This window comes from Equus asinus, chromosome 17 (assembly GCF_041296235.1).
Source record: "Equus asinus isolate D_3611 breed Donkey chromosome 17, EquAss-T2T_v2, whole genome shotgun sequence".
NCBI classification, from domain to species: Eukaryota; Metazoa; Chordata; class Mammalia; order Perissodactyla; family Equidae; genus Equus; species Equus asinus.
Window position 1 is genome coordinate 26,169,123 of NC_091806.1, and position 22,896 is coordinate 26,192,018.

A 22,896-nucleotide genomic window follows, 5' to 3' on the forward strand; every position below is an offset into this window, starting at 1 on the left:
ATGATCTGAAATTTTCTGTTACCTCGGAACCGCAAAAGCAAGTTTAGATATACTATGAATATGATTAATTTAAATTGTTTATATCCACTTACTCAGCTATTGATAAAACCCACAGGAGGTGTCCCAAAGGGAATATGCCTTAATTATCTTCTGGTTCAAAACAGTAACATGACAATTTACTCAATAATAGAAAAGTAAATGGTACTGGAATAATGTACTACATGTTGATATTTATAAAATGAATAAAGTTTTTGGGTCTCTGGTTTAAAATTATGCCTTAAGAAAAAAATATATGTTTTGAGAATAAATAAGGAATCTTTTTTTTTGTTTTAGGAAGATTAGCCCTGAGCTAACATCTGCCACCAATCCTCCTCTTTTTTGCTGTGGAAGACTGGCCCTGGGCTAACATCTGTGCCCATCTTCCTCTAATTTATATGTGGGGTGCCTGTCACAGCATGGCTTGACAAGCAGTGCATAGGTCCACACCTGGGATCCAAACTGGTGAACCCTGGGCCACCGAAGTGGAATGTGCAAACTTAACCACTGTTCCACTGGGCTGGTCTCTAGATAAGAAATCTTAACAAATGAGACATACTTTTATAGCATAGCTCTGACTCTGGGTTAGCACTAACTTCTCTGAAAGCAAAAGTCCTCATCCTGACAATATAAACCATTTTATATTGCAACAAGTCAGTAAATATGGAAACTATAATATAAAAACAGAATAACTCTTTTGCAGAATCTAGCAGATGGATTTATAGTCAATCAAATTCATTACATTTTTACTCTGTTCAAATGATAAAGTGTGTGGTTTAAATGGATAAAGTATACATTTGGAGCTTATTGAGTTTATTATTCAAGGTAATGAGAAAAGTCCAAAAAAGTCATAGAAATGTGGTGTAGACATCATAAATTTAAAGTTCTGTAGGACTTTCTAAGTCATGTAATTTTGTGAATTCTGAATACAATTGAGGTGACTCAGATTAAATAAAAAATGTCTATCAATCATTTGATAGAGATACACAAAATAAACACATACATACTCCTAGGACCAAAAAAGAGAAATTTAACATTAGTAGAAAAGAGTGGCCCAGTAGAATTTTAACTTTTCTTCAATTTTCAGATGTTCCCACGCCCACCCGGACTCAATAAGAATGTCACAGGGACTATGAGAGACTGAAATGGTGCTATGTCCCTGAGGACCTCAGAAATATGCAGCACATAGTCCCTTTGAAAAACAGGGCTTCACTTGGGGGAAGAAAATGCAGAGAAGAATGTCAAATTAGTAGGCCAGATACACTAGAAAGGAAAGTTTCAACAGAGAGGGAGCTTCTGGAAGATGTAGATCTCAGAACTCCTGTTATAGAAACATATAGTATCTAAGTGCAGAGTACTCTTTTGGAAGGCAGGATCTGTTTAGACACTAGAAACAGCAGGTAGAAAGTACTCTTGAATCAAACTTAGCTCGTTAAAGAGTTAAAGTAGCTGTACAATCATATTTTAAGGCCATCATAAAAACATGAGAGTGGTTTCTTGAGCACGAACCTGGAAAAGTAACCTTGATGTATCTCCACCTTCATCTGTACTTCCTTCTGATAGTCAAAATGTCCATCATATTTGCACATGGAAGGGACAAAAGGATTACTATTGAACTCCATATAATGATATTTAAGTTGCAAAAGGATAAAAATAACCAACTAGTGTTCCAAATATTACTAAAATCAGAGCATAAAATCAGGCCATAAAGCACTCAAATGCATACTGTGTTAAATATATCTTAAAATAATATAAAACAAAAGGTTTAAAAATGACTAAAGCATCAAGAAAACAAATATGTCAGAAATGAAATGACTAGAAGCAAGGAGAATGAGAAAAGATTCAGAGAGCTCAAAACAATAAAACAAAAAATAGAAATGACAAAATTCAGAAATTAAGAGTAATTTAGTAAAATACAAGAGTGAGTAGTCACTATAGAAGGGATACTTAAGGAAAGAGAAGCTAGAGAGATATGGAAACAATCAATTTTAAGTAAAGAAAGAAAATTGAGATTTGATGGAAACTTTCACAATTAAATGTACTAAATTACAATTTAAAAATGATAAAAACATGACCCTTACAAATATGAAATTAACACATAGCAATAATGTATAACCATCTCATTAATGGGCCTATCGGTATAATGATAAACTGATAAAAAGAACATTGAAGTAACAGAGATTTATAGAGTATATTAGAAAAGCTGCAACAAAATAAAATTTTGATTCCTTTTTAATTTCATTGAAGAAAATATACATAGAGAAAAGTACGGACGTTGCAAGTGTACATCTTGATGAATTTTTAAACTGAACAGAACGCAGTAAACAAGACCAAGATGAAGAGGTAGAACCTTGGCTTCACCCAGAGCCTCCCTTGTTCTATCTTCTCATCACTCTCTCTCCTGTAAAGATCACCCTATTCTGAAGCAAAGATTAATATAGGTAATAGTTTTCTTAAAGTCAGGGCTATTGAGTTTGAATATAAATACAGAAATTCTACCATTTATAGGTACCTGTTATATAAATTTTAATAGACACATACAACTGTGTAAGATCAAGCATGTTATAGAATATTTCCATCACCCTAAAAAATGTCCCCTCTCATCAGTTTTTAGTCAGTCAACTCCCTTTATGCCTCAGTTTTGACACTGGCACATGTGTCAGAGCGTTCTCCACTGTTACAACTTTGCCGTGTCAAGAATGTGACATAGGTGGAATCACATTGTATGCAAACTTTTGAGTTTGACTTCCTTCACTTAGCAGCATATATTTGAGATCCATCCTTGTGCTTGAATATGTCAGTATTTGTTCCTTCTAATTTATGAGTAGTATTCCATTATAAAGATATATCATGGTTAATTTATCTACTGAGTTGATGGACATTTGGATTTTTCCAATTTTAGAACATAGTGAATAGAGCTGTTATAAATATTGGCATACAAGACTTGGCATAGATATATGCTTTCTTTTACCTGGGTAAATAACAATGAGATTGTGAAGTCGGCTGCACCATTCTGCTTTCCTACCAGCAATGGATGAAAACTCCAGCTGTTCTGCATTGTTGTTAGCACTTTGTAGTGTACTTTTAGTACTTTTAAGATTCTAGTCATTCGGATAGGTGTATGGAATCGCGTTGTGGTTTTCAGTTGTATGTCCCTAACTGCAAATGGTGTTGAGCAGTTTTTTTATGTGCTTAGTTGCCATCTGTTTATCTTCTCTAGTGAAATATCTGTTCAAGTTTATGCACATTTTTTATTGTTTATCCTTCTTTTTTTATATTGTTGAGTTTTTAGAGTTCTTTATATATTCTGGATTCATATACTTTATTGAAGAGCTGTTTAGCAAATATTATGTATAAGTCTGTGGGTTATATGGTCATTCTCTCAACAGTGTCTTTCACAAAGCATATTTTAAATGTGATGAAGCACAATTTATCATTTTTTGCTTCTATGGCTCATGCACTTTGTGCTTTATACAGAAATTTGTGGAGAACCCACAGTTACACATAAATTGTCCTATTTTTTCCCCAGTAATTTTATAGCATTAGGTTTTATATTAATATCTAAGATTCATTTTGTGGTAACTCTTAAATATGATGTAAAGAATGAGTCACTGTCTCTTTTTTTGTGACATAAAGCTAATTCTACACATTAAATGTCATTAAAAAAATAAAGTCTATCTTTCCTGCATAAATTTTCCTTAGCAACTTTGTCAAAATTCGATTAACTATGTCATTTGAATCTATTGCTTAAGACTCTGTTCTCTTTAATTGATCCAGATATGTATCTTTTCACCAATGGCAGACTCTCAATTATTTTAGCTTTGTGGTAAATATTGAGTTCAGATTATGTGAGACCTACTTTATACTTCATTTTCAAAATTGATTTGGCTACCTTAATTTCTTTGCCATTTTTATAAATTGTACAATTACCTTGTCAATTTCTGCAAAAATGCTGGTTTAATTTTAATTAGAATTGCCTCAAATATATAGATCATTAAAGATTGCATTTAATTAATAGATCCTTTATTCACAATTGTACTGCCTATGGGTATCATCTTTCTTACTTTCCTTCATTTCTTCTTTCTTTCTTTTAAAATTCAGATTCCATGATCAACTTTCCCTGGTTACTGCTTTAGAATCTCTGGCATTAGAGCTTAAACATCTATGTAATTTTCACAGCTTTTGAAGACTTTCTTTAAGTGCATAGCCTAGTACTAGTCTATAGTACAGTATTTGGGTCCCTAAGACAGGACAAGACCCTGTACAACTCAAAGTTTGACTTTTATCTTTGCCAGATTTCTAATATCTAATGTTCCATTTACCTAGAATATTAGAGTTATCTGCATACTGTCTCATCTCTGCTGTCAATATTTCCTATTCATGTATTATCTTATTTCCTCTATTAAATAGTCAAAGAGCTTAAATATATCTCCCATATCACTTAGAAGTATGGCACATTAAAAGATAAATAAGTATAGCAAAGTTTATTAAATGATTGTGAATTTTGTCATAGCTTATACTTTCATATTATTTCATCATGTACATGTTTACAGGATTTTGAGAAGAGTAAACAGGTTATTTTCCTGCGGAGTGGTAACTGGATTTCAGAGAATTTAAGTCTTCAACCCAATGATACACAGCTATTTAACATCAGAGCTAATCCTATGTCCTGTATTATTAAATTTTTTTCCAATCCTTTGATATTCTTTTTCCACTGAGGGATAATTTTATACCAGAGGCCAAAGTGCATTCATAATAATCACTTCTTATCATGCAATTCATTGTTCCAGAACTATTCACTTGTTTACTATGGAAAAAGACAGAATCATTTTGTTACTTTTCTGTCCCAGAAGAGAATTATTGTGTTTTCTCCCTGCAGCATCCCTGTGGACTTGAAGAAGAGCTCAAGAACATGAGATAAGACTCCAAATACTTAGTATTCATAGTGCACCTTAACTGAGTGAGCAGTTCATTTCCAAGGGTAAGAGGAAAGGTTTTGCATTACTTACAAAATATTTCATAAGTTATCACCTTGAATCTCAAACTAAATTACACATTTTAACATTTAAATCTGAGATCGAAGTTTCTGGATAACTCACAATTGAATTAAAAATTGAGAGGATTCCAGAGAACATAACAGGAATAATAAGAAAGACTTTTCACAGATTTAGGTCAATAGAATTGTAAGTCAAAAATTTGATTTAGTATCCTTGATGGAAGATAGAAGGAAGGTTGTAGAAATAAGTGGCTATATTCCAAATTTAGATAAACTATTAAATGGAGAGAAAATTAACTATTAACCAACCACTGAGTATTTGCCATTTTGAGATCTTAATTTTATCATTTTCTTAGAGGGATATAAATGAATTTTAGATTATTTTACTAGTTAGCTAGTTGATTTAGAAGCCATTTTAGTTTTATTTATTTATTTATTTTTAATATAATGGTCTGCTTAAGCATATGAGTTTATAAAATAATTCAAATACATGAGGATGCTATTTTGTGTTGTTTCTAGGGGATAACATTTCCAGAATTACCGCATCTCACCATGAGTCTGCAATATGGTCAAGTGGAAATTGCTTCAAGTTTGAAGAGAGAGAAGCCTACATTTGAATCCTGGCTCTACTAGTAACTAACTGTGTGATCTTGATCAAGTTATAGTTCAGGCTGGTTCTCAGTTTTATCATCTACCAATAGAAGCTGCATGATTCAGCTTTCAGCTTGCTGTGTAGATTACATAAGAGAACGTACACAACACTGATATCCTCTAGTAGTCCATCTGGATCATGTTTTGCTAAAAATTCAACATCTATATTCCTGTCTTTCTAACCTCTATCTCTTAAAGCGAAATCAGCTACACATAAATACAATCAGTTCTAATTTTCTTAATAATAGGTGACAGAAATGCCCACTTGAAGAACATCTTGGAAAAAGTAGATACACCTCATACTAGTTTGTCTATCCTTCCTCAATTTTCTACAGTGAAGGGAATAATCACTCTAATAGGGCATGATTGGGAATAAAATATACCTTCATTCATAAACCACCTTCTTATATTACATATAAAATCAGAGAAATCAAGAGTTATGAGAAAATTATCAGGAGAATTTAAGCAAACATGCTTTATTTTCCTGTCATCCTCAAAGTCAGAATGCAGTGACAGAGATGTATTTTTAAGATGCCTGATACCATAGAATATTGGGATTCACTGGGTTAATCTCATGAGAAAGGGATTTTAATGTCTTAAGTGTCATTTAAGAATCATATATATAACTAAAAGAAGAAATGCATAGGGGGCCAGCCCAGTGGCTCAGTGGTTAAGTTCCCACGATCTGCTTCCCGGGGTTCACCGGTTGGGATCCCGGGTGCGGACATGGCACCGCTTGGCACGCCATGCTGTGGTAGGCGTCCCACATATAAAGTAGAGGAAGATGGGCACGGATGTTAGCTCAGGGTCAGGCTTCCTCCGCAAAAATCAGGAGGACTGGCAGTAGTTAGCTCAGGGCCAATTTTCCTCAAAAGAAAAAAAGAAGAAGAAATACTTAGCTTCGGGTTTGGTGCTCATTCATTGCTGAGTGCTTTGAGGAAAGACTGATTTTAAAACTCCCTATTAATATTTTGTAGTTAAAATTTGGAAATCATATTTCTTATGTATGCATGCTTCACATACAATTAATGCATTTTAATTTTATAAAACATACTTTAATACATCTCATAAATAAGTATTCTACACACACCTTGTTCATGTAGTTGAACAAGATATGCCTGAAAATTTGGTCAGTCTTAGTTATTCTTTGGTTTGGAAGGATAAAGTTACTTTTCCAAAGTTACCCTGTCACTAGGTGCTATATCTGAGATTTTAATACAGTGGTTTAGAGTCCAACGATAATGCTCTTAATCTTCCACAATTTCATTACCTCAGACACACCAGTTAAGTAAAGGTGAGAATTGTAATATCATTGGAATTTCTCCTGTATGACAGTCAACATGGATTTCATAATAGATTCTTTTAATAGACCGTGTATTGGTATATGTTTCATAATTTGCTTGCATATTCTGCTTTGTGTTGCTTTCATTGTATTTCTTCTTATCTGCCTAATCCCTATTTTGTCCCTCTCTTTCATTAATATTTTTGTATATAATCCATGGATTATAGAGAAAGAGAGAGAGAGAAATGGAAGGACAAAGAGAATGAGGAATTTTTTAAACAGAAATGAATTTTTTGTGATGCTCAAACAATACATTAATACCTATTTATATTATTAATTGATAATTTGGAGTTATTTTAGTAATGTGACCATTCAAACTAAATTAGAAATTATTAAAAGACATTTGTGTGTGTGTGTTCTCAAGCGTACTGTGTGAGTTGTCTGTATTTACATGGAAGTCAAAATTTAGATTAATTATTTTTTTTAGTCTAGAATTCTCTAAGGATAAAATGAACAATTTTTGGGGGGGTGTTGGTATCCCCACATTTAAAAAGCTATTTATTCTCTGTATTAAAAAAATCTTCCACATGGATCTGGGAAGACATTTCTGGGAAAATAAAAACCTGTAGCTTTCTTCTTCTTCTAAGAATAGTTTTAAGCTAACTTTCTCACTCCCTCTTGATATCTGGACAGCTCTATCTGACAAAAATGTGATGTGTTTCATATCATGAATATAAATCATTTGTATGTTCCTGGCCACGTACACTGCAGATTTTTTTCACTCCTTTAAATACAATTTAGTCTATGATACACTGAAGGAAAAACAAGAATCCCAGTGCTGAAGTCTTGCTCCTAAACATGGTAGATACAATATTTAGTTTTGTTTCAACCATGAAGCCTTCAGTCCACATGCATGTGACTCTTCAGCTTTTTTTTTCTTTTATGAATTTTTTTTTCCTGAGGAAGATTTGCCCTGAGCTAACATCCATGCCAATCTTCCTCTAGTTTTTAGTATGTGGGCCTCCAGGACAGCATGGCTGCTAACAGAGTGGTGTAGTTCTGCACCCTGGGACTGAAACAAGGCCACCAAATGGAACCCACTGAGTTTAACTACAGACCATTGGGGCTGGCCTGTACTTTTCTTTTTTCATATTCCACTGACTGAGAAATGGTCTAAAGGCAAAATATAGTGGAAATAAAACACTACTTTGTGGTTTATGTAGTGAATGCATTGTTTTAGCAATAATATCTATACATTTTATGATCTTGTATTGGGAGGTTTTTCTTTCATAATAATTTTAGAGACTCACTAAGAAGCTATAATATATTAAAAGAATGGCCATGATTTATATTTGACAGAAATTTATCTGAAAAATACACTAAAGGACTTTGCAAGGATAATGAATATGTGAATAGAAAAATATCTTATATTGATATTAAGTTAAATTTTGAAAAGACATTGAGAGTATCATAAACTGTGGAGGCCTAAATGGACAGTTTAATGATATGTGTATTAAGAATGAAAACCAAAAACAAAACCAATGCTCTGTTACTGTTTGCATGCAGGTGCCTCTTCCCCTAGAATAACACCTGCCATCTGTTCTAGTGTTCCAGAAGTGTTAATAGAATGGGATCACAGACAAAAAAGAAGATATACAATGTTTTGGTGAGAAAAGGGTACCCCATATGACAAATTAAAAGGTAAGTCTAACTTTTTCCATTTTCTTGTCATCTGGGAACATTTAAAATAATTTTTATGCTGTTCTTCTCATTTAAATACAATCAATTTTCTGATATAATTATGGTTCCTCTCATTTAAAAAATTTTGGACGTTAAAGAAAGGCATTTGATACACACTGTAGAAAGTCTAGGATTTGTACTCAGATGCATACTTTCTTATATAATATTTTTGCATTTAAAAATTCTTATATTCATTCACCTTTGCGAATTTTAATTCAAAAAGAATTCAGTATGAAACCAAATGATAGTAAATTTGAAAGAAAATAAACTGGAAATTAAACAACATAAATTAGCATGTTTTTAACATGGCAAATTTAGCCAATCACTTAGTAAAATAATCTGTTTAATTTAACAGGGTAATGCATTCACTTTACCTGACTGCAGTCACAAGACCCAACTGCTTCGTCATCACCTATTCCTTCACTGCCAAGGATTCTAATATGCCCTTCTAAGAAACAAACAAGACGATAAAACAGGGTGGGTTCTATTTTCAAAAATATTGCTCTAAAACCTATAAATAAAAGCTGAAATGTCGGAGTTGACACCAGATTTAGATTTATACAGGATTCAGATGAAAAATGTGACTGAAGTCACCATGTTTATATTGGTGGGCTTCACAGATGATTTTGAGGTACAAGTCTCCCTATTTTGGCTCTTTCTAGCAATCTATCTTTTCACTGTGGTAGGAAATTTGGGACTGGTTGCATTGGTAATTGGGGACTCCCAGCTCCACAACCCTATGTACTGTTTTCTGAGTATTTTATCATTCTTGGATGCCTGCTATTCTTCAGCTGTGACCCCCAAAATGTTGGTCAATTTCCTGTCAGATAATAGAGCCATTTCATTCCTTGGATGTGCAGCACAGATGTTTCTCTTTGTTACATTTGGGACCACAGAATGCTTTCTCCTGGCTGCAATGGCATATGATCGCTATGTAGCAATCTACAACCCTCTGCTGTATTCAGCTATCATGTCAACCAGGGTCTACTTGCCGCTTATCATTGCTTCTTATTTTGGTGGCATTTTACATGCTTCTTTACATACCGGAGCCACATTTAGTCTATCTTTCTGTGCATCCAATGAAATTAGACATGTCTTTTGTGATATTCCTCCTCTCCTTGCTATTTCTTGTTCTGACACTCACACAAACCAGCTTCTACTCTTCTACTTTGTGGGCTTTATTGAGATAGTCACTATCCTGATTGTCCTGGTCTCCTACGGTTTCATTCTTGTGGCAATTCTGAAGATTCATTCTGTTGAAGGGAGACAAAAAGCCTTTTCTACATGTGGCTCTCACCTCACTGGAGTGTCAATTTATCATGGAACAATCCTTTTCATGTATGTGAGACCAAGTTCCAGCTATACTTTCGACCATGACATGATAGTGTCAATATTTTACACCATTGTGATTCCCATGCTGAATCCCATCATCTACAGTTTAAGAAACAGAGATGTAAAAGATGCAATGAAGAGAGCGTTTGGTAAAAACGGATGTATCAATAAAGTATATTTTTCACACTAACCATTAAATTGAAACAAATTAAGAATAATGTTCATTGTCTCAATATCAAAATGATAAAAATGTTTTGTTTAGTGTATTAGCATCTTTCAATCTTTCTAGACATGTTTACATAAAGATAATAGTCATACCTCAACCTGTGCAGTTTTCATACATGCAGGAAAACTGTCATCCATTTATTTCTTACTTAATTCACTCTCAGATATATACACACATACATACATATACAACCATATGTACATATGTACCTGTATGCGGATACTGATTGTGTTATTTTGTTAGGGCTGCCATATAACAAACTACCAGAGACTGGTGATTTAAACAACAGAAATGTGTTTCTCACTGTTCTGGAATCTAGAAGTCTGAGGTCAAGGTGAAGGCAAGGTTGGTTTCTTCTGAGGCCTTTCTCCTTCCCTTGTAGATGGCTGTCTTCACATCATCATTCTTCCATGTGTTTCTTGTCCTAATTCCTCTTCTTATATGGACACCAGTCATATTGGATTAGGGTCCACTCTAAAAGGACTTCATTTTAAGTTAATTATCTCCAAAAAGTCCCTATTGCCAAATACATTCACCTTCTGAGGTAGAGATGAGGTTAATATGTCACCATATGATATTTGAATATATTAGATGGATATTTACACACACACACAGATCACAAAGGCACACAATATTTACTTTAAAATGTACAGTATTAACTTTCATCTTATATGACTCAAATTGAATAGGTTTCAATAGTTGAAAATATTAGTAACTTTGTAATTATACCTGACTAGTTTAAGCAAATACCACCTAATTAATAGCAAAACCATGGCTCACATATTAGCATACCCCTTTCCATGGAATCATTGGTTTGGATTCCAGTCCACTGCACTCTGCTCCATCCTTAGGTCAATGCATTGGCGGCAATCTAATCACACCTGCTGGTTCAGAGACTATAGAGAATGTGTTCAAATTCCTGGTGTCGTTACCATGCTGTTCCTGAGGGTGAATTTCTCCCTCTTTTATTATTGCACCCAGAATATAGACACTGAACTCATTCTTTATTTCCTCACAGAATACAGAGAGTAGACATTAGAATTTATGAAGATGATACTTAAACTCAAAAATGACAAAAAACACAGGCACAATTAACTGACTGGCAGATTGGGCTCTTTCCAAACTAAACTCCAGCCCTCTTGGGGGATTTACCTACAGGTCTGGTCCTGACAGCTTGGGCTGTTTTCCTTTGACTCCTACCCCTCTGTGATTCCCTTGCAGAAGCCACCTTTCCTCTGCATCCAGGCCCAATTAGCAAAGTACAGAGAAGACAGTCTGTACTATGCTTATGTTTAGCCCTGCTTCAAGGAGACCTCATTTTCAGTATAAACATTTGTCTCCTTCAAAGTTAACTATATGTGATTGTGTTTTTCCTTTCTTCCTTTTGTTATCCTTAATATTTTTTAATGTAAAATCCTTTGGGGCTGGCCCCATGGCCGAGTGGTTAAGTTCACACGCTCACTGCAGGTGGTCCAGTGTTTCATTGGTTCGAATCCTGGGCACGGACATGGCACTGCTCCTCAAACCATGTTGAGGCAGTGTCCCACATGCCACGACTAGAAGGACCCACAACGAAGAATATACAACTATGTATTGGGGGGCTTGGGGAGAAAAAGGAAAAAAATAAAATCTTTAAAAAAAAATCCTTTTAGTTACAGTAAGACAATCTCTCAAAACATAACCTAAGGACTTTTCCCTAAAGTGGGGTTATTATATTTAAATAAGACCTCAACAAAACAAATAAAGAGTATCTCTTACACAATATATTACCTTCACAATTTTTCTGAAATTATTTTTCCTATTTGGAAGGCTGTCTACACTGCTATTCATGTCATTCCTTCCATTTAATGTCTCTTCCTAGTGATGATCTCTTTGACTGCATTGTGATAATTGCAATGCACCTACTTTGCATCTCTCCTATTTCTTTTTTCTTGAATGCATCCATTGCACGTATCATTATTTCAGGTAATATGCATTTCAATTTATATTTGATTTATTGTCTAACCTATTTTCCAAAGTGTAGTATAATATCTGACATATATTAGTTACTCAATAAATATTCTCTAAATTAATGAACGTTATAGGTAGGAAATCATCAAAAGCCATTTAATTCAATTAAGAGACACATGAAACAAATAGAACATTTTTTATTTAAATATTAGTTATTGTTTAGATTTTCTAGTTTAATTGTTTCCCTTTTAAATTTTTCCTCTTCTTTCTATTGGTCTATTTACTGTTCTTTTCTAGCTTTCTGAATTGGATATGGTTTTCCCAATGAACACTGTGTCAATGTCAACTCACAAATTTTATGTCATACTTCCATTATCAATATTTCTGATGTTTTTCCTTATTTCTCTTTGACCCAGTAGTAGTTTAATAAGTTATTTTTAAATGTCTAAATGGAATAGTTTGAGAGTTTTTAAAAATGTATTATTTGTTGCTAAACAAAATGCAATTTTTAAATTATCTTTATTCAGATATAGTTTTCACTAACAAGGAAGTTTTCATAAATGCTGCACATACACTTGAAAAGATAATTTTATTTGTGGTCAAATTTTAATACTTAGTTATAAAAATAATACTGAATGTACAGTTTAATATTTTTATGCTAATTAACGTTTTCTTGGCTGAAATTGTTTCATAGATGTGTGCTAGATTGTTCTGTTTGAATGCTTCTATTTCTATCTTTGCTTCTCTATGAGAAGTTTCCTGCTTTGAGATATTTGTTGATTGCTATCATTACTATTTGCATAAATAACAATCATTGCCAAGTATCCATTGCGAATTAAAATCTATTATTATAAAGTATCCTTTTATTTTGATGCTTTCCCTGCATTTTATATTTCCTAATATTAAAATTACAACTAATGGTCTTTTTTCATGTATATTGCCTAAATGTATATGTGCCGATTCTTTTATTTTCACCTGTCTGAAATACTTTGTACTATATTTGACTTTCGTGAAATAATGCTTAAAGTCTTTTCTCTTTAAAGCTATGTAGGTACGTTTAAAATTACTGCTCATCACATATTTAGTCTTGCCTTTGTCATGATGTTTGTGTTAGAAATATGTGTCACACACACAGGTTTTACAGTCATACACACACACACACAGACATATGTGGAGTCTTTCCCTTTGTGGTCTGTCTTCATTACCCTCTGTGTCATTATTATTTTAGAATATTTTTGGTTTTTAGGAATGTATTGAGTTTTATAAATTGCCCTTATATTATCCCTCTTGTCCCTTCCTTTTTAGATACAGTCTCTTGGTTTCCAAATATGAGAAATATTGATGTTAACAATGAACAGTTCAACTTCATTTGCCTACTTTTTTGTTTGTTTTTTGAGGAAGATTAGCCCTGAGCTAACATCTGCAACCAATCCTCTTTTTGCTGAGGAAGACTGGCCCTGAGCTAACATCTGTGCCCATCTTCCTTTACTTTATATGTGGGACGCCTGCCACAGCATGACTTGACAAGCAGTGTGCAGGTCTGCACCTGGAATCTGAACTGGCAAACCCCAGACTGCCGAATTGGAACATGCGAACCCAAGCACTGTGCCACCAGGCTGGCCCCTTCATTTGCCTACTTTTAATTCTGTATTTATATTTGTCTTTGTTGAGTTCCCTCATTCTTATTTTATCTTGGCGGATATATTGCTATTGAAAAATGTGATGTTAACCTCTTTTGGTAGCCCTTAAAAGTAACAAGATCTTTTAGTCTGAATTCAGTATGGGAAACATTAACTTTAATATATGTATATATAATTTAGTGCTGATCATTTCTTGGTAACTTATCTGGAAAGCACTGTATCTTTTCAGTTGTAAGTTTCACACCTTTCATTTAAGGAAAAATAATCCTGATTATAGCTTTTGGTGTTTGCTTCTGTATCTTTGACTTCATTTTCTTTTTTGGCTTCTCAAATTGTGTGCCTGTTCTATCTTCTTTGCCTATATATTTTTCCTATTTTTTATTCTCTCACTCTATTTTTATGGCATCTATTCACTTTTATTTTTTTGAACAAAAGATACAGTGTGATTAATGATCCCACTGGATGGGATCTTTGCTTGGGACACACTGCAAGCAGGAATTTGGTTTTCCAAGAGCTGAATGCTGGTTGCTGTAAGCCCCACCTCTCTTCTCTGTCTCTATCTGATCCCCAGTGGTTGAGCTATGCGGGTTCACACAGTGATTCCCATGAGGTGAGACCTGAGTGGGCCTTCTGGGAAGTGTCCTGCAAAGCTGAAGAAACTGGATGTCCACCTTGGGTTCTCTTTTTCTTACTGTAGAAACTCTAGGCCCAAGGAGGCCCTCTCAGTGCAGCACTGTGTTGCTTAGGGGGAGGGAAGATGCACTCAGAGTTAACCTGCTCATCTCATGGTTCTGAAGAGGTCTTTCTTGGTCTCTGCTGTCCAGGGAGGGATGTTTCAGCCTCACCTTTGGGTTCTGAGATTTACACAATGGTGTCTTGTCTATGGATAATTTCTAGTTGGTCTTCTTGTGAGGGGGATTAAAGTTGGGAAGAACTTATGTCATCTATTGGGAATTTTGAAAGGCCATTTCATTTAAAATGTCCAAAACGGAATTCTGATTATTCCCTGCTATTTTTGTTCTCCCACAGTCATTCATACCTCAGTAAATAGTAACTTGGCCTGATTGTTCAAGTCTATTATATATATTTTTTTAACTGAGGTATAATTGACATAGCATTATGTTAGTTTAGTTTCGGGTGTACATGTAATGATTTGATATTTGTATATTTTGCAAAATGATCACCACGATAAGTACAGTTATCATCTGTCACCATACATAATTGTAAAAATGTTTTTCTTGTGATGAGAACTTTCAAGATCCACTCTCATAATTGCTTTCAAATATACAACACAGTACTATTAACTGCAGTCACCATTCTGTACATTACATCTCCATGACTTATTTCATAACTGGAAATTTGTATCTTTTGACGCCCTTCATCCAACCCCAACCCCCACCTCAGGCAACCACTAATCTGTTTTCTATATATACATGAGCATGGTTGTTGTTTTATTTTGTTTTAGATTCCACATATACGTTTAATCACATATTACATATCTTTTTGTGTCTGACTTTTCACTTTGATTATTCAAGTCTAAAACCTTGGTTATATCCTTGATTCCTCTCTTTCTGTCTTCTCCATCAAAACATCAGCAAATCTTGTTAGTTGTACCTTCAAAATTCATCCAGAGTCTGACCACTTCCTAAAATCTTCACTACTGCCATCCTGGCTCAAATCACAATCATCTCTTGACTGGATGTTATGATGGTTTCTCAACTGATTTTCTTATATTCCTCTCTTCTTTTTTCAAGATAGCAGAGAAAGATCTTGACAAGAGATGGCCTTTCCTATCTACTCTTATAAATAATATGCAGCAGTGTTCACTATCACCCTTAATCTATTTTATGTTTCTTCATAGGACTTATTGCTGTCTGACCTACATATAAAGCTTTATTTGCTTATTGTTTGTCTCCACCTCCATTATGTCCTGGTGGCGATATGAAGGATGTAACCTCCATGAGTCTAGGGGGTTTGTTTTTTCTCATCCAAATCTCCAGCACCTAAAACAGTACTTGGCACAAAAAGACCCAATACTATTGGTCAAATGAATATGTGAATGAATGAATGGATGAATGATATCTCTTTCTGAGGAAGTTCTCACTAGATTCCATTATTATCACTACTGTTAATATTGATGGAGAGGATAAGGCACTGGGAGACTAAGTGACTTATACATGAATCCATGAGCGTTAGATGGAGGGTACAATGGAGATAGTCAGGCCCAATTCTGTCATTTTATATAGAAGTGGGAACAGGAGAGGGTGAGAAGAGGAGAATTGAAATTACATAGCTAAAGTCAGATGGTCAATCAGTTACTGAACCAGAGCTAGTGGGCAGGTATCCTGACTCCCTGTCCAGTCCTTGTCTTCTTCTCTATTTTTGCTCCTTTTCAGTCTTATTAGTCCAGTCTGGAAAAAGTCCCTTTTATGTCTTTCCCTCCAATTTCTTCCTTTACTATCTCATTATTGAATGCAAAAACTTTCTGGAAATCTCATCAAACTAATTGAAACATATTTTGGATCTTTCCTTAAGTCATAGCTTATCTGTCAAAGTTTCACCTTAGAGAAAGGAAATTCCATGGGGAAGTTGTTCCCTTGATTATAGTGTGTGGCTTAATTTATTTTAAATGGTTCAAGGAGCTAAGCAGTTAATCATAACCCTTGCACTTTCAGTGGATGGATAGCTTTTCTACATGAAAATCAGGATCTTAAAATCCCTTATTTTTCTGCTTTCTCTGGCATTTGTTTATTTCTTAGGTAATCTAAATCAAATATCAAGCCATATCCAGATGCCTTGAATTTTCTTTTACTTTTTATTTATCTTAGACATCATCTCCTTTGTTTTCTCTTTTCTTTTTGTGAGGAAGATTCACCTTGCATTAACACTCATTGCCAATCCTCCTCTACATTGTTTTTGGGGTTCCTCCACATCACGGCCAATGAATGGAGCAGGTCCACACCTGGGATCCGAACTCACAAACCTAGGCAGTCAAAGCAAAGCATGTGGAGCTTTAGCCACTTGGCCAAGGGGTCAGTCCTACTTTGTTTTCCAAAAGCTTCCAGGAATATTTGTGATTTGTTGTTGGGGATTCAAGGTCTGATCCTTGAATCCAGTAGCAACTGCCATCCAGTACCATCAGAAGGCAGCCTAGTGTTGTTGAAAGATGACTGATTTCTGAGTTATTAACATGGCAGATGACTAGCGTGAGGCTTTGGGAATCCAATTACCCTCTCAGCCTCTATCACTTTATCTATAAATAAAGGAGATTAGCGCACAAGGTCTCGAAATCTTTTCAGCACCACTCTTAGATGAGTGTGACCTGGGCTTTGCTCATTGGAGGCCTTCAGTGAAAAATCAGCCAGGTGGGTAATATTAACCAAAGCATCTTGCTTGTCCAGGGACCAGGGTTCCTAGAAAGAAACCCAATGCTCCATCCCATCCCAGTTTTCCCAGACTGGATCATCTCCTTGAGTAATCATCTATTCCAGCAGAGTGGTTAACTTCATGCTGAATTGGAGGCACTTGAGTGCATTTTAGATTCTGATTCAATTCCTTATTCTAAGGCAGAATAAAACTACACCATATATTCTCACCTAAAGATAGATGATATGGCTAGAAGTAAGGTGCAAAGTCTCTAAGCAGCAATAGGACATTGGGCAAGTCAGTTCCTGTCTTTGAACCACAAGGATTCATTTGCAAAATCAGCTGTATGGGTTTGAAGATTTTTTTTTTGGAGTATTGAATTTGATTTATATATTTTTTATTGTGATAACATTATGCCAAACACAAAATTTGATGAATTTAAATTCCTTTACAATTTTGGGATTTTATGAGATACCATTTGAGAATTACAAAGTGAGAGCACATGATTGGGAATGACATTCCATTACTTCACACTGAAATCAATCACTTTGGCATGTCAAGCTCTCTCATATTATCTGACCATTGTCTGCAGTCTATCATTATGCTCTGGTCCAGGGTCCAGCAGGTTACCTGATGTAGAGTCCATGTGCTCAAATGTTGATTTAGGGCTTTTACATACTAGTCAAATTTCCTTTCCATGATTCTCAATGAGGCTGCATTGTGGGAAGAGAGGAGGTATTTCTCACCAGCTCATTGGGAGAGATAGTGAGAATGGGTGAGGGGTAGGATAGCAAAGAGAGGAATAAATACAGAAAGGCAGAGATGACAGAAATGGAAAAGGTGGTCTTCAAAGAGGTAGGCTATCAGGTATTCTTTCTCTTAGGGATGAAGGCTAGAAAAACTGGACTGTACATGATTCCTCTCTTATCTCTGAGTGATCTCTCAGATTGATCCTAAGACATTTCCCTTAGTTTCTTTAATGGATAAAAAAAGAATGAGTTCATATTGATATAAAAACATTCATCTTTGTCAGTGAATAAATACACTTAGGACTTCTAACAAAAGGGCATATTTAATTGCAACCCTTCACTTTTTTGTTACATACCTAGAAATTGTATAGAATAATAGGTGAAGAGCATAGCATCTGTGGTTAGGCTGCTTTGATTGAAATCCTGGCTGCACTGCTGTGCAGCCTTAGGCTCAGTAATTCACTTATCTGTGCTTCTCCTTCTTCATATTTAAATAAAGGCATGATAATGGTGCCCATATCACGGATTTGTTCTGAGAATTGAGTAAATTAATGTATATAGAACACTTGTAAAGTCTATGGCACATGGTATTGTTGAAATACTAGCTGTTATTATCAACCAAAATGCAATTATTAATAAATATTTGAGAAAAATATTAAAGGAATAATTTTGGATGCTGGGATAGTATATTTTTTAGTAGAAGATATAGACAGTCTTACAATTATAAAGAATCTGTTAATTGCAGTAAAAGAAGTATGATAAAATACTACAGAAGCATAAAGGAGAGAATACATTATTCCTATATTAGTCAGGTTCTTCATGCAATCTAGAAGGAAAGAATACTAAACACAGAGAAGATAGAAAGGGTGGCTTGGGTTAGGAAACAGCTGTATAATGTTCACTTGGGGAATGACAATAAGAGTGCAAAGATAGGCAAAGTCCAGTTCAAGAAGGATCTGGAATTCATGCCAAGAATATTGGAATTTATGCTGTAGGTGATGGAGAGATGTTGATAGGTTTTATGCAGAGAAGGGACATGATCAGATTTACATTTAAGGATAATCACCAATGTATTTACAATGCTCAGAGAAGAGAGGATTCACATGTGTTGGAGTATTAAAGACAAGCTTCGTTGAACACACAATACTTAAATTGGGTTTGGAAGATGGGTAGAGTTGAAGGGGAGAGGACATTTCCAGTGAAGGGAGGCTCAATAGTGGGAATGAGCAGGGCGGGCTTGGGGGATGTGGAGATGACCCTGAGTTAAATAGAGGTGAGGTGAAGTTTAGTGGATAGAAGGGTGATTGTGGAGGAGGCTCTGTCTGGGAAGGTCTTTAAAAATGAGTCAAAGGAGTTCCTATTTGCCCTGGTTAGCCCGAGCAGAGGAGGGTCATAGGAAAGAAGGGCCAGGAAACAATTTTCTGGCTGCAGGTGCAGCATGAATGTGACAGGAACATCTGGAGACCAAGGTGCTTTTGTAATTTAGGCATCAGCTGACAGTATGTGAAGAAGCTGGTGGCAGCAAGAATGGTGAGAAAATGCCCACAGGAGAGAAGGTTTAAAGATAAAATTAATGGGATGGGGTGATGACTGGGTATGGGAAAAAGGGAATGTGGGTCATATATGACATCCAGGTTACAGCCTGGGCAGCTTGGACAGTGATTGTGGCATCGCAGGATCTTCCAGGTCACACTTGCCTGTAGGTCTCCTTCTACTCCATAGCTTTGTCTCATCAGCTGCCACCCTAATCTCTGTCTGAATCTTTTCCTTTGGCTCCTGAGTGAGGATGTGATTCTTGAGTCTCAGAATCTTTTTTAATCATTCAGCTACTTGATTTTCCAAGGTGCTGAGATTGTTCCAGATATTCCTAGTGATTCTGCTTTCCTGGCATCCACAACACTGATCCTATAAGAAAGGGAACCACACTGATGAATTTAGGAATTTTGCTTGTTTTAGGTCATGGGTATCAATGTAATTTCTCTCCTGCACCCACTTTCTTGGAAACTTTAACTCTTAGGTAGACAATTTCTTTCTGTTTCTATGAAAGGCTGATCCCTTTTTCTTCTGCAAATGGCCATCTCTCTTCTTTTTTGTCCCATAGCAGAGAATTTATGTCCCAATAAATTAAATTGCTATCCTATTTGGGTAGACAGTCCTACAACAGCTTTGATGGATATTCAGGTTGTTATAGATTTTTTTTTTTCCTCTTATAAACCCATTGCAGGATCCACCATTTTGGGGTTTGAGTAAACTTAATAGATATATCATTTCCCTATATGAATGCTTGACTAATTCAGAATCAAGGCATAAGAATAAAGCATTTAGATGGGGGAAAAATATTACCTTTGTAACTGGAAAAGATGATAATGTAGATTGAGGTCTATAATCTGGTGCAAGTGGCCTTCTTTAAACTGAACTCCAGAATTAGGCAAAGGTACCCACCCGGTCATGGCAGCATTGGACCTACCTCACAGATTACCCTGGTCCATATCTTATAGAGATGGAGGTAGCTCCTGGGAAAGTACAGAAATTGTGCTCCCTTCAGCATCTCACTCCAAAAAAATGAGGAGAGAAGAAACGTCCATTTTTGCATTCCTAATTTCTCCTTCCAAATTCACTTTACCTCCCTTGTGACAGGATGGGGCTAGGAGTGTTATGTTGCTGTAGCTTCCTCCACATGAGAGGAAACATCAGGAGTGGGGAAGTAATGCTCTCTTCTTAGCCTCTAAGTGGTAGTGTGCTGGTAAATATTTAACAACTGGGTCTCCTGAAAAAAAAGCCCTGATTTTTAGTATTTTCTGATTTCCAACGTGCTTCCAGCAAAGCTGATTTCAAACTACCAATGTGACATAACTGAACATGGACATGAGAATAATGGGTTCAGCAGGTTCTCCTAAGCCAATCTGAGCTGGTTCCAACACGGCACTGCCTCCAAGTCTTATGTACTTAACCAGTGCCTCCTTGGAATATTTATCTGAGGCAGAACGGTGTATATATTTGATAGATTTTTTCAATATTCATCAGTCTGCTCTGCAGAATAGTTATGCTGATCTCCACTCCCATAACTGAATGTTAAGACTGTTTGTATTCTCACTTTTGCCAACTCTGCAAGTATCAATCTTTTACTTATAGTTAAAAGTAGTATTTTTTATGTTTTATGAGCACTTATTTAATTATTAGTGAGATAAAGTCCATTCATATGTATATTGATCTTTTTACTTATTCTTTTGTGAATTGCCTGTTTATATTCTTTGTCCACTTTCTATTTGGATACATATATATTTCTTAGAGATTTAGAAGAGTATTTTTATGTTGAGTTTAAGCCTTTTCATGTATATTTTAAGTATTTTTCCCACAGCTCCATTTGTGTAACAACTTTGTTTATGCCTTTTCGTTGTTCAAAAGTTTTAGATTCTTTGTGTAGTCAAATTCTAGCATTTATGAAAGACTTCTAATGGCCTATCTCCAAATTATGATCATTTTCACTAATTTTCTTTCTAGTTTTTTAATGGTTTTAATTTTTACTTCTAGATGCTTAAGAACTTATTTTGATGTAAGAAACAAGTTGGGCATCAAGTTTAATTGGTTCCAAATGGTGAACCAATTGTCTTAACATCATCTTTTGAATAATCTACCTTATTTCTACTTTTATATGATAAATTGTCATGTATAATTATGTCAGTTTCTGAGATTTATATAATTATCTATTCCTGAACCAATATCAAAGTGCTTTAACTATAACCACCTAAACATCTGTGTCTGAAGGACAAATTTGCATCATTAACCTTCCTTTAGTATGTTTACACGTGTTTTAGAATATTTTCTTGAAGATGAACTTCAGAATAGCTATGTTAAATTATAAAGAAAAATTCCACTGGATTTTCATTGAGGATGCACTCAATTTGTAGATAAATTTAGGGATAGTTGAAATCTTTATTATGTAGCATAATGCTACTTAAAAACATTACTTTGTAACATATTTTGTGGTGACTATAAGAATGCATTTCCATTTATACATAGATTCCTTTATGTTCTCTGGTAGGGTTTCATGGTTTTTATCTGTATATTTATTTGTATAAAATATTTATCTGTATAAATATTTCACCTTTTATTATTCTTTAAAATTTTTTTTTTGAGGAATATTAACCCTGAGCTAGCATCTGCTGCCAATCTTCCTCTTTTTACTGAGGAAGACTGGCCCTGAGCTAACATCCTTGCCCATCTTCCTCTACTTTATGTGTGGGACGCCTACCACAGCATGGCTTTCCAAGTGGTGCCATGTCTGCACCCGGGATCTGACCCGGCGAACCCCAGGCCGCTGAAGTGGAACGTGCACGCTTAACTGCTGCGCCACTGGGCCAGCCACGAATTGTAAATTTTTCTTTTTTTGTGACAAAGATTTGCCCTGAGTGAACATATGTTGTCAATCTTCCTCTTTTTGCTTGAGGAAGATTGTCACTGAGCTAACGTCTGTGGCATTCTTCCTCTATTTTATATGTGGGATGCTGTCACAGCATGGCTTGATGAGTGGTGTGTAGGGCTGTGCCCAGGATCTAAACCTGCAAATCCGAGGCCACTGAAGCAAACCATGTGAACTTAACCACTATGCCATCAGGCTGGCCCCAATATTTCACATGTTAAAGCTTTTAATTTAAAAAAGTCTTGGTTTTATAAATGCAATATTTTCTAACTAGTAGTTGTATTTTGAACTTCTTGTTGTTTTTAGTGATTTTCAGTTCCACTTTTGCTTTTCCTTAAGTTGACATCTTAAGGAATTTTGCTTACAAGAAACAGAAACCTATTCAAACTAACTTAGGCAAAAAGGAGCATTTATGTGAGGAATAAGAGACTTTCTCTGGTCCCCAATTACGCTGGCTAGGAATTAGAAAGTGAAGGATCAAGGATACTCTCTGTATCTGAGAGGCCAT

At 35.2% G+C, this 22,896-nt stretch overlaps 1 protein-coding gene across 1 annotated transcript; it reads left to right on the forward strand.

Moving 5' to 3' along the window:
• Positions 1 to 9,234: 9,234 nt before the first annotated feature.
• On the forward strand, positions 9,235 to 10,227 carry LOC106827235 (olfactory receptor 5T1-like). The gene has a single exon (XM_014834979.3). The coding sequence runs from the start codon at positions 9,235 to 9,237 to the stop codon at positions 10,225 to 10,227; it is 993 nt and encodes a 330-aa protein (XP_014690465.3).
• Positions 10,228 to 22,896: the final 12,669 nt, after the last annotated feature.